Raw genomic sequence first — 13,612 nt, forward strand, 5'->3', positions numbered from 1 at the left:
AGGTCCCCCCGTGTGGTTCTGAGATTTTTGCTCACCATTCTTGTGATCATTTTGACCCCACAGGGTGAGATCTTGCATGGAGCCCCAGATCAAGGGAGATTATCAGTGGTCTTGTATGTCTTCCATTTTCTAATTATTGCTCCCACAGTTGATTTCTTCACACCAAGCTGCTTGCCTATTGCAGATTCAGTCTTCCCAGCCTGGTGCAGGTCTACAATTTTGTTTCTGGTGTCCTTCGACAGCTCTTTGGTCTTGGCCATAGCAGAGTTTGGAGTGTGACTGTTTGAGGTTGTGGACAGGTGTCTTTTATACTGATAACAAGGTCAAACAGGTGCCATTACTACAGGTAACAAGTGGAGGACAGAGGAGCCTCTTAAAGAAGTAGTTACAGGTCTGTGAGAGCCAGACTTCTTGCTTGTTTGTAGGTGACCAAATACTTATTTTCCACCATGATTTGCAAATAAATTCTTTAAAAATCAGACAATGTGATTTTCTGGATTTTTTTTCTCATTTTGTCTCTCATAGTTGAGGTATACCTATGATGAAAATTACAGGCCTCTCTCATCTTTTTAAGTGGGAGAACTTGCACAATTGGTGGCTGACTAAATACTTTTTTGCCCCACTGTATCTCCAAAGTGATTGTCTACGTATATATCTTATTTCAAAAGTAGAAAGTTAAGAAGGAGATGAAGACATTTTAATAACATTTTAATTAACTAATACTCTAATCAATTATTGTGATAAAGAATTGACTGAAGATAGCCAACCAATCTGTAAACTCATGGATGGGTTATGCAAAATCTATGACAAATAAAAATTATAAGTCTTTGATCTAAGAGAATCATTAAATCAATTTCTTAGCCACTAATTCCTACATCTAGACCCATGAAACGAAATATTCATCACCTCTCCAACATCTTAATTGGCTTCTCTTCTTGCACTGTTGACACTGAATTCAATAATACATAATCATCCCTTTCTTCTCTTCCTCACCAATTTCACCAACATCACTATAGTCTAAACTGCTTGCTGAGATTAGCAAACAGGAGCTCTAACACTTGTCAAAGCATACTAGTCACTGTGCTCCCAAAGAGTGACAAGCTCACATATCATCCCAAATACATACACGTGAACATTGGCCTTTCACTTTGACACAGACCCTGCATAGTTAAGGTCCATTAGTTAAAACCAGACTTCAGTCTCAACTGTGGGCAAATTTAACATCTACCACATGGCAGAAGAACTCAAGAAGCCCCTGAAGCGGCCTGTTACTTTTTACATTCTGGTTTCTTAGGGGAATAAAAAAAAAGCTGCAACTATTTGTATGATGGAAAACATTCTCTCCTGCTCAGAGCCAATCAATCAAGACCAGAATGTCTTTTTTCCTCCCTGTGTGCAAAGAAAACTTTCCTTTTGCAGAGCACGGATGCATATCTGCATATGTGTGTATGCACATCAATTACTATACATATGTTTGAGTACCCTATTACCAACCATTTAGATGTAGCCAATCAGCAAGAGAATCACACCAGATTATGAACTCCTTTAAAAGGCAAAGAAATGCTTTCTGGCTGAGTTTTGGGAGAAGAGATGACAAGGTGGGAGGAGTGAAGTCCTGCTCTGAAAATCTGAACTAATTCCTTTTCCTACATCAGCACTGCCCAAAACAAACTCTGAAGAACCTAACCAAAAAGAAACAGAGGGCATTATTAGGACTGAAAGGGGTATGTAAAGAAATATCAGGCAGTAGCGTTATATGCTTGCCAAGAGTTTACTCTGCAGCATGTCAGAAGCTGAGCAATGATTAAGACAAGAGAGCAACATTTCAAATGTACATTCCACTATATTAAAGTTAATACTTTTACCTACCCTCATATTATCCATACTGCACATTGACTTTATGGCAGGTAAATTCCACAAGTCATCTCCATTTGCTGATGTAAATACCACTCGGGAGTAACGATCACCTGAAATTGAGGTTGATATATTATGAAGGTCACAGATATATCACAGAACTCTGGAACTAATGGAACTCAATACAGCAGAGAAGATAGAAGGGTGTGACACAGGACCTCGGAGTGGCAACTACAGGTTGTTCTTGCTTAACGACCACAATTGGGACAGGAATTTAAGTCACTAAGCAATACGGTCGTTAAGCAAATTATCACGTGACCGGACCTGATTTTATGAACTTTTTTTTGCTGTGGTTATTAAGTGAATCACACAATTCTTAAGTGAATCATGTGTTCCTCATTGATTTTGCTTGCTGGAAGCTGGCGGGGAACAACACAAATGGCGATCATGTGACCCCAGGACGCTGCAACTGTTGTAAGTGTGAGGTGGTTGCCAAGCGCCCAGATCATGATCACATGACCTTGGGGGTGCTGCAGTGGTTGTAACTTTGGGCACTGGTTGTAAGTCACTTTTCTTAGCGCTGTCATAACTTCAAAGAGTCACTAATGAACATTTGTTATGTGAGGACTGCCTGTATTTCTTAGCGTAATGTAGATTGTAGGATTATTGTGAAGTTAAAATGGAGAAGGAGCATCATGATTACCCCCTAGCTAAAAATATCTAAGACATTCTCTGTACTTTAACAAGAGAATGAATGCATACAAATGCAATAGCAGCTCAATGTTTTAAACATTTTATCATTTTTATTAGGGCTATTTTTAGAAACAATGAATAAGCCCCCTGTTTATTTCTAACAACAAAGAGCAATGTTGTTTCTTCCAATACTCCAAATGTTACAAAAGAAAGTGTAAATCTATCATTTTTGTCCCACTTATGATTAAAAAAGGAAAGGCAAAAGATCTTAGGGTTAGGAGAGACCATTTAGGCCAATCCCCTGCTTGGTGCAGGGATCCAAATTAAAATGTCCCCAGCAGATGGTTTCTAATGCCATTAGTACAGTGGCAATCTTAATACAGAAATGCATTTAGCTTACTCCATATTAGCCAGTATTCCTTTGCTCAGACAGAAAAGACCAATTCCTGGGAAATGAAAAATTGCAAATAAAAGATTTATTCACTCAAATTTGTCATGCCTGCATATATAAACCCAATTTTATTTCACAGCTGAAATATGATCGACTCACTTGGAATATCACAGAAAAAGCTGTCCTTCTGGAAATTCCAGCCAGCCTCCCTCTTCTCTCTTTCATAATGATCGTCAGACCAGCTGTCATCCCGATGACTATCGAGAACAATTTTTAAAGGAGATGGTAAATTTCAAGTAGTCCTTTTTATTCCAACGATAAACATAGATTTACAAAGTACTAAATCAGAGCAAAGCAGCCAAATAAAATGCAGAGGGATGATCGAGGAGTTCTGTAAAGCTGTAACATTGGAAGAGGTTATCCTAAATCAAAGGATAAAAGACTAATGCAGGTTGCATCCAAACTTACAGTAAGACAGAATAAGTAGCCACTCGACTATTATAAAACTGCAATGCAAAAAGTTGACAATTACATAAGGAAAGTGGAAGCATTAGAAAATGGCAAAGAACTGGGTAATGAAGGATTACTGGAAGTTAAAAATAATAATAATGGCAATGCTAATTACAGTCATGCTTAAAAAATCATTAAAAATCATATGATAACACATATTCATCCAAATCACATAATATTACAGACAAAAAGACACAAAGTCTGTAGACTTTTGCAACCTAATTGTTTACTAAGGTTGTACAATGCTTCAGATTTGAATATTAACATAGGATCCCCTGCAACTTAACCCTGCCAGTTTCCAGGATCGTGTAGTTGCTTTAATCAGTCACAAACAGATGCTGCATTTTTGCTCCTGCACATTCCAGAGCACCCCTTCTGCATTTGAAGCCCCACATCACCCTATTGTTAACTTACAAATAAAAGAGCCAGATGTAAAATGCAAATGCTTTTTATTTTGTGGCAGGGAGGAAAAAAAGTTTATTAAACATTGGTGTATCCAAACACTTGGAGGACTGGGTATTTTGATAAGTGGCGCATAGCACCAGTAGCAGATAACTTGATGGGAAGCCTTTACCTCTTAGCCTGCTCATCTGCATACTTGAATGGGTAGTTTGCTAAAGTTGCTTTGTAGCCTGTGTTTTTCACCATGTTATTCCAGGTGACCAATCTCTGTCCGATAGCAGTTCCTCTTGGTTCAAAACCCTGCAGCAGAACATTTATGAGCTTCTTTTAATTCATGCCATTTTTTGACAGGCAGACAGAAACTAAAACTGAAGAATCTTATTAGAAAGTACTTTTCCACAGATAACACTCAAACATTTAAATTGCTTCCTATTCTGATGACAGGGTGATACGAGTTGAAGCGTAGGCTTCTACTACTTGACTCAGTCAGGATCCCAGTGTCACTAAGCATCACGACTTCCCAATTCCCAGGAGCCAGTGACACCAAAGGGGGAGAGGGAACATAACCAAACACAAGTGAAAAACATTAAGGCGGTAATGTCAGGACAGAGCAATTTATGCTATGTATTAACTGTATTCAGTTAAATATGACAAGCTGTCTTATTAGTAAGTGGAGAATATACTTATACATGGCTAATTACCTCTTTCAAATAACACGGCTTGCAAATAATGAGTGACTTGTTTGTAGTTTATTGAGTCACCCAAACACAATGCACAGAAGACTTCTGACCAACAGTATCACCGTAAGCAAACCACAGGAATGCTCTCCAGACAGAAATCGTCCAGGATGCTGCATCTGGGCCACACAAAGCCCTGATGGATCATACCAAATGCCTATTTAGTTCAACATCTTGTTTCCCACCACGGCATCCAAATTCTCATTAACAGGACCTGAAAACAACAGCCTCCTTCTGCTGTTGTTCAGCAACTGCTATTCAGAAAAAGGCTGCCTGTGATTCTAAAGTTTGCCTGTATCCATCATGACTAATCAGTGACTGTTATCACATCTTAGTGCATTTAATTCTGCAGTTTATATCTCATATAGAACAATTCTTACTTTTATTTGCTCTGCATTTCCTATCATTCAGTTTCATTACATAATGCTGGACTATTATAACAGGAGAGAAGAATCTCTTTCCTCTTTCTTTTTCCATATTGTGCATAGCCATCATCACAGCTAGCTCATCACCTGCTACTCTTAAATATTCTCAAACAGGAAAATAATTGAGTGTAACTTTTTCTCATACTGGAATGTCTTTGCCCTCTCTAGCTGCAGGAAAACCTCTGCTGTAAAAGCAAAGTCCCTCCTTTGTAAACACTTGTGATACCCTCCACTGATGTTTGGATGAAGAGCTAAATCAGACATGTAGTGTCATAGGCAGAACAATGTACTGTGGGCCTGTTCACCACTCACATAATGCCTGAATAGAACTACTGTTATCTAAATTAATCTTCTATTTATTGAGTTACTATTTAAGACATCTGATTTTGCATATATTTCTATAGTAAATAAGCTCAAATCATACTTAGAGGTGCTGCTGGAAGAGGACTATTCAAAGATTTGCTCTTTAAGAAAGATTCAGCAGCTGCAACCACATAGCTGAAGACATCTGGCCTCAAGTACTTTATAAATATTCAGATATGGAGCTTGGATTTGGGCACATCTCCATTTGAAAGCAATACAATATGTTCACCCATAATTTATTACAGCTCTCTGTTTATCATTATTTCTGGTGGGGAGGAAGGATGTGCCAACACAATGCTTTGACAGCACAAGATAGTAATGTTTACTCACCAATAAAGGATCAGAGAAGTCTGGAAGGTCTGGGACTAGAATTCCAACCAATGCACACACCACAATTAACACAGTACACATGCCTAAAACCACTACAGGCCAATCTGCTATCAGAGCCGCATAGCTAGAACAAAATGGAAAACAAATGTGAACAGGAGAAAGGTGCCAATAGAGAAAAAGAAATCAGGACACAGAGTTAATTTATATTATTTCTTTTAATGAATAAGATGGTTTTTAAGAATATCACCATCATCTTCATTTAAAGAGGACTGAATCGTGCAAGCCTTTAAATCGGAAAGCCACACACTATTACTTTCCAATAAATTACTTTCCAATAAATATAAATCTGATCTCCCACTGATTTCTTCTTCAGCATTTCTTCATGCAAGAATATTTAGAAGGGTTGTTACAGATTTGTCCTTCAAGTATAATTTTTCGCGCTTACCGGCAACTGCTCCTGACTCCTTTTTTGCAAGGCGCCGCCAGCATTTTTCCTCCCACCGGAGTGAGAGTACCCATTTATCTACTCACGTGAGTTTTCGAACTGTTGGGTTTACAGGAACTGGGGAGGAAACAGGAGCTCACCCTGCTAATGCGAAGGCTGAACTCGAACCACTGAAGCGTCGACCATTTCTGGCCGGCAACTTTCAGCGTCATTAAGCCGCTGCGCCACCGCGTCCCCCTTCAAGTATAATAAGGATAGCTTAATTTTTCTCTCCCTTTCTTTCCTACTGCAATCTATTTACTATTTGTTTGGCTTGCAGGATGCTAACAGTAATTGCTATATATTTAATTTGAATTACTTTGGCATCTGTGGTTTAGAAAAACCATGCCATTTCAAATATAAGCACTCTATTAGACTAAGGCCACACTACTAATTTTTCAACTTTTTATCACTAGTTCATATATTTGGCCTGGTCAGAATGTTTCCAAATTCAATTCCTTAAACACTATGCAACATTAAAGCAAGAATTCTCCATCAATTCTGCAAAAGTTGCAAAAAATTTCATGAAATTAAGGCACACAATGTTAATTTAGGGCTCATCAAAAAGAAACACCATGGTTCCATTCTAAAATAAAAAGTATTCCACCCTTCTGTATAGGTTTTATTATGTCCAGCTTTCAATCACTAGACCAGCAGATTGAAGAAGATTTGAGCTCAGTAGCTTAACTGATAATGTGTTCAAAAGCTTCTAAGTATCTATACTGGAAATTGGAGAGGTAAAAAGGAATGTGTCCAGTCAGTTTTATCCAGAAAACTGAGTATAAAAATCCTTTCTTGCTTTGGATTTGGAAGAAAAGAAGAGCCCCTGAAGAAGGACCATCTCTGATCATTCTTGGGCTTCATGGTACATTGCACTGGGGGACTATTTCCTGCTTCTCTTAGGATGTGAAATTAAGGGAAAGGTGAAGGGACACTATTTGCAATATTTATAAACCACCCCAATCTGGCTGACTCTGGCTGACTTTAAGGGGGGAAAAGCATGAAAAAGGTCCAGGCCAGATAGTTACGCTCTATGTTACAAAAAAGGAGATTTATTTATTTATCTGCTGTACTAAAGGAAGAAGAACCAACAGTGCATCTGAACTGAACCCAAGAAAATTTGAGCTGCTTATGAAAATCTGTTTCCCAACTGTTGGAGAACTTCAGCAGCAGAAAGTTTAATCTTTCCGTAACTTTTAAGATTACTTCTTGCATACAGCTTTTGTCTAAGAAGTCTAACAGTTTTTGAAGTGTGGTGAGCCTATGCCAAGAATTGCTTCCAATAATACGCTGGTGTTTGACTGTCAACTAAAAAACGCTTCGATTAGCATTTCATCTAATGAATTGCTGAAACTAGTATTAGTGATAGCTATTTTATGGGAGAAATGGAAAATTTCACTTCGCAAGGAAGTAAACTTTGGGCAGCAAAAAATTGTAAATAATAAAACCAGTTAAAACCAACAGTTAAATCTGCAATCAATATAGTGACTCGGCAGCATTTTCTTTTGAAGCAAGTATTCTGTTCTGACAGATGTTCAACAGAAGTAAACTTTCACAGTGTATTAAGGCATCCTACTTTGCAGGAAACCTTTAAATTCATGAGAAAGGTGTCACCCTAATTACTCAGCAAGCCTTGCTCACTACGGATATAAGCATGAATGGTCTTGTGATTATAAACAACTCTCCTGGCACCTTGTTGCTTTTATAAATAAATTGGGAACAAGATTTAGGTGGGAGCTATGAGGCATCATTAATTAACAACTATAACTCTCTTCCATCTGCTATTAATAAGGGTTTAACCAGCAGGCCCATCAGCATCCTGCAAATACCTTAGAAAATGAGTTGTCAATGTTGACATCATGTTAAAATCAAGGAACCCATTTCAGAAAAATTGCCTATGGAGGGTAAAGACGACTGGATAGATGCCAGTCTGGAAAACGATCTTTTGAAGGCCATTTCAAAAGATCACCAACTTCTGTAATAATTAAGGTTGCCTTAACTTTGGGGTCAGGAGGACTGGGCTGCTTCCTTTTGACATCTTTTCTTAGGTGGTTGACAGATCTGCGTCATACTCAGTACATGGAATGTGTTCACAAGCATTGTTGCCACGGCCTATTGAAAGACTAATTGAGAAGAATGCAAGAGGCGTCCTCTAATGTACTACATGACCTCATCTTTTGGTTATATGTTGGAGACTCAAGTCCCAGAATTAGCATGTGCATATGTGTATGCATGTGTGTGTGTGTATTCATATTCCTACATGCTTGTTCATTTTGCAGAATGTCCTCAGTGTTGTAATACTGCAACCCTTATTGGCTTTTTTTGCTTTCTAACTCCAGAAGACTGAAGAATAGACTGGCCCCTTTTATAGCAGAAGTAAGGGTGAACAGAAACACACCATTTCACAATTTCCTTCCCACAAAATGTAATTTCTAGCTACTTCCTTTTATCAGGATCACGATAAGGGATTGCTATCCTTGCGGGAAAAAAAGGAGGGGGGGCAGGATGTCAACTCCAGTAGGAAGGGAATGCTTCTGAAGGTCTCATACATGAACCCTAACATGGAAATTGGCTCTAGTGCACACCAGCTGCCTGGCAGCAAAAGGACCATTCCAGCTGCCCGTGGATTTCCAGGGGCCTGGCTGCACAAAGAAACTTACAGCCCATTCACCGGGGCCACCTGTTCTAAATATAATGAAACTTTCTTTCTTTATCTTCTCCTTTCAGATGACATTGCCAATAATTTTTAATGCTGAAAAGTGCATGGAAAAAAAACCCAAAAGAAATGCATTAACTGGAAATGGATCTTACCTTTTTGGCAATGTTACTGTTCTGGCTGGCCTGAAAATTAAGCACAAAGTTATTTTAGAGAGAGAAGTAATACCAGTACTCAAGTTTTCCCTTCCTGCCTACTTATTTAGATCAACATTTCTCAACCTTCAAATGTTTGGGACAACTCCCATCATCCCCAACCAGAACATGCACATTTGTTGTTCTTTTCTGAGGGAAGGAATTACACAGAATTCTTGATCAGTTGCTCTGTGAGGCACATCTAACTCTTAATTATGCCATGAAATATTGTTCTTAATTGTTGTGCCTTCCTTTCTCCCTATTTATTAACATATTCTGCACACACAGAGGCACATTTAACTGAGTGCTTAAGCGTATTTTTGGGGGGGGGGGTTGAAGACCTGAGCAAGTGTCCTGACCAATTTGCTCCACATAAAAGGGGGAAAAATCTCACTGCTCTTATTCAGAAAAAAAATGGTCTTGTTTTCCAAAGTCTGATCAGATCATTAAAAAAGAGCCTTTTAGGAAAAGCTGCAAACCCTTTGAAAATATCAAATAAATGGACACAACAAATATAGCTAATGACGAAGATAGTAAATTAAGTCATGACTTCAGGAAGAAAACAATCTTTATTTTAAGAGCTGACTGGCTTTTAATATCTTTTGTCTGCACTCCTAATTTTTTCAAGAAAAGGATAATCTAAATATACTTTATTTCTAATTTAGAAATATTGTAACTAGTCCATTGTACTAGTTGGAACAATTTGTTGTTATACTGCTCTACCTCCTTTTGAAGTGTTAAGAGACCAAACATTTTTCTTCTGATTTCAAATTGCACCCAAAATATAAACTATAGCAAATGTTTCATATCATTTGTTAAAACAATAATGCTTGAGAAACTACTACTTGAAACTGGTTTGCTTTAACTAAGGATAGTTGAGACTAATCAGCATGGCCATGGTCACCTATGCTGTATTTGCATATCACATTTAACATGATGTACACAAGCTGGTACAAGAACAAGTGACTTTCCCCCTGCACACAGGACAATTTCAATTGTCTCTAAATTCAACTTATCACCACATGTGTACTAGAAGATGATGACTACCTTGAACTAGAGGTCTTGAAGTTATAGTATCTTATTACATTCAAAGCCAGGTACAGTGGATTCACGGCCCACCATTATTTCAGTTAGGCACTTCCCTGGATTTGTTTTGCAACGGTCCTGTACCATTTCTTGGACTGCATTTTTGGATGGCGCAAAGACAAATATGAAGAACTGCTGTTTTCTCATGAGGAGAAGGGAGCGTTTCCCTTGAAACTGTCTAGAGATGAGTGTCTCTGAAATTTGGAGAAGGCTTCCTCGCAAATTTAATATTTTTTAAAATAATTTTTATTTTATTTATGTAAAACAAATACTAAAATTGTTATTAAGAACTTTTAATAAACATTTACTAAAATGTTTTTATTTTATTTGCTTGATGAATATTAACATATTTTCAATATTTTTAAAAATAAAAATATTTATTTTATTTAATATTTATTTTGGCTATATGAATACGATGAAACAAATAAATAAACAAACAAACAAACAGAATTGAGAATACCACTTTCAAAACAGGAGATGATCACTGTTAATTGAAAGGGAACACTCTATTTTGCTACGCATATCTGTATTTTAGAGCATAACTAATTTTTTTGTTGAAATTAAGACTTCTTACCAATAGCATAATGAAATTGTCATAAACAATGGACTGATTACGGTGCAGGGACTCATTTCGATGCAGGGTTTTTTTAAAGCATGCATTTGGAAACAAAACGAGAGCCAGTCCGGTCTAGCGGTTAAGGCTCCAGGCTAGAAATCTGGAGCCTGGGAGTTCTAGTCCCACCTTAGGCATGAAAGCCCGCTGGGTGACTCTGGGCCAGTCACGCTCTCTCAGCCCCCCCTCCCCGACATCAGGCTCGGCTGACAAGCTGGTCGGTCAATTCCTGTTGCAACATTTGGCTGATCAAAAAAAAGAAAAAAGAAAAAAAAGCAGACCCTGCACCTGCAGGAAAAGTGCTAGGAAGGAAAAAAAAAATTGGAAACAAAACACTTGGATAGCAGATGTGACCTTTAACATTTCAAATATGAAGGATTTTATCATTCTTTTGTGCAGGATAAAATTTGCTTAAAAGGAATAAAGCAGAAAGAGGAACATAGAACAAACATGGCTTGGAATCCTAAGACTATATTTGGACTGAAGCCATAGGTTAACATGAACCCAGTAAGCTTAAACATACAAGCTTGTGCATATGCATACCCCAAATCTATATTTCTTAACATGCTACATCAAATGTAAACACCTTGTTCTAAATCATTCATCAGAGTGGGTAGGGTTAGGGATGTTTCCCAAGCAAAAACAAAGGGTAGCCTTCATATTCTCTGGATTCCGCCCTTCCCTTTTTAGAGATACAGGGTGCATTATCTTGAACTCAGTCATTCTCTCTTCCTCAAAGCAATTCACACATTACTACGAAATGAATCAAACGTTTGCTGGTAGTTTAATCTCCGGAGCAGTTATTCAATTTATTCAGCAACAGAATTTTCTTTCTGCTTAATGAATTCATGTTTGTCCTATCAGATCCCAAACATACAATGGAGAAAGTTCAAGTGCAAATAGCCAACCTAATCTATATTCAGGAGGGAGAAGGCTACCAGCATAATTATTTGTATAAAGAAGTGAAAAGATTTATTCCTAGAGTCTTATTAACCTGGATACTGGTGTACTCTCTTAAGGGGAGGTCAGGTTTCATATTTTAACACTGGCCTTCAAGCACCCTCATCCTCTGCCACACAGTAGATGTTCTTACATAAATTGACTGGAAAGTTACTTGGGGATGGAAAGTTAAATGCAATAAGGCACTATGAGAGAGCTCCAAAAAGACTCCCCCCCCTCAAAAAAGCCATGAGAGAATAAGGGGGGATTGACAACCAGAACCCTTATCCCCATCCATTGTGTGGCCCACTGATCCCCATTCAACTGTGCTGCCAAATTTCAGCTGTGTAGTTGCAGAAATCAGTATTGCAGTGGACATCACATGAAAATACAGTGCAGTCCTTAAAGTGGATAACTTCATGGGCACATCTTGGCAACAATATGGAAGTGGTTTGCCATTGCTTTCTGGGATGTTTGGGGGATTTTGCAGTTTAGTTTACAGTCCTCAGATTTCTTGATGGTTTTCCATCCAAGTACTAAGTCGGTCTGATATTTAATTCTTTGGAGATCAGCCAAGTTTGGCAAGGTACTGACACACTTAAAAAAAATAGAGACTACTGTTTGTTCAAAGCAAAGCAAACTTCCTTCCTCCCTTAAAAGAAATAAAAAAGAACCACCAAAGTCAACCCGTGCACAAGGCATGGTTCTGCCCACTTTTTTTTATCACTCCAGCCACTATGGCCCTCTCCCACTAAAAAAAAGCAAGTAAAACCTGCAGTAGGATAAAAGAGGAGTTCATAGCAAGTGCCAAGTCATGGGTGATGTATCAGTAATGAACTGCAAAAATGCAACAGTGAAAAGATGTAAACATTCTGGATATTATTTTCAATCTCCTTCCATAAAGTGTTTTAAAAACAAAAGCCCCCCAAATTATTGTGCCATAAACATCCTCATAAAAAACTCCAAAATGCATCCAAGAAAGTCCTTCTCTTAGCACAAACCTTTCACCACATTTTTATTGTGGAAATGCCAAATCCAAAACTTTGATTCATGTAATTCATTGTGCAATTAATGTGCACACACATTCTTAATTCATTACAATTTAATTTTGCTACATGTTGCTTGCATTGGTTATGCTAGGCTGGGTGTCACATCAGCATCTAGTAAGTGGTAGCAGATCAACAGAATACAACCTCTTGTGCTTTCTTCATTTAGCACCTTTATTTTCTCATATCCTTTCAAAAACCATTTTTCCCACATGCTTCTGTTCTCCTAGATCAACCACTAAAAATTCATTGAGTACCTAAGTGGACATGGAAATGTCAAATACAGTATGCTAATTTAAGTCATAAGTTCAGAGCTGTTTAGATTCTCAGAAATGTACTCCCATTCTGCTGGAATCTGTATCTTGGGCCAGCTGGTATTGCTTCCATTCTTATCCAAGGTTCTATTAGTGTTCTCCTTCCCCATATCATATCTTGCTAAAAGCCTGCATTCCTCATGCAAGTGCTTACATACTGATGATTAAACCATTTGTTTTCATCCCTATTATTGGACTTAACATTTGAGATGCTATTCTTAAATTTCTCTATTCACAATTGCATCAAAGTATAATATTACTTTATTCTGGCAGCCTTGAAATATTAGGACCATTAATCTCTGGCACAACAACCAAAAGGTAATAAATGGATGAAACCTTGCGGAGATTGAAAATGCTGAGTATTTAGATTTTGTGCCGAACAGAATTTACTAGAAAACATTTAGAAAACAGTAGAGCTATTTTTACCTTTCAATGATTCATTACAAAAAGATCATTAGATAATAACATTGATTATTAATACTCTTCCTATTTATGGGACCCCCTGTCCATAGGGCACTTATATTGTTTGTCAATACTTCTTGCTTTTGAACTCTATCAAGTCTATCTACTAAAAT

At 37.8% G+C, this 13,612-nt stretch overlaps 1 protein-coding gene across 8 annotated transcripts in view; it reads right to left on the reverse strand.

The window, feature by feature from the left end:
- The window catches only part of DISP1 (dispatched RND transporter family member 1), an 82,546-nt gene that overhangs the window by 9,227 nt on the left and 59,707 nt on the right, over nucleotides 1-13,612 (reverse strand). For all 8 annotated transcript variants that reach the window (XM_088146296.1, XM_088146314.1, XM_088146325.1 and 5 more), the window contains 5 exons: nucleotides 9,001-9,030; nucleotides 5,706-5,829; nucleotides 4,023-4,150; nucleotides 3,098-3,195; nucleotides 1,870-1,967 (listed from right to left, as the gene is read on the reverse strand). In XM_088146296.1, coding sequence (XP_088002422.1) covers nucleotides 1,870-1,967; nucleotides 3,098-3,195; nucleotides 4,023-4,150; nucleotides 5,706-5,829; nucleotides 9,001-9,030 — 478 coding nt within the window. The remainder of the gene's footprint in view (nucleotides 1-1,869; nucleotides 1,968-3,097; nucleotides 3,196-4,022; nucleotides 4,151-5,705; nucleotides 5,830-9,000; nucleotides 9,031-13,612) is intronic.

Source organism: Python bivittatus, unplaced genomic scaffold, assembly GCF_059951505.1.
Source record: "Python bivittatus isolate LINGU-HERP-01145 unplaced genomic scaffold, Pbiv_v1 ctg000020_np1212, whole genome shotgun sequence".
Taxonomy (NCBI): domain Eukaryota; kingdom Metazoa; phylum Chordata; class Lepidosauria; order Squamata; family Pythonidae; genus Python; species Python bivittatus.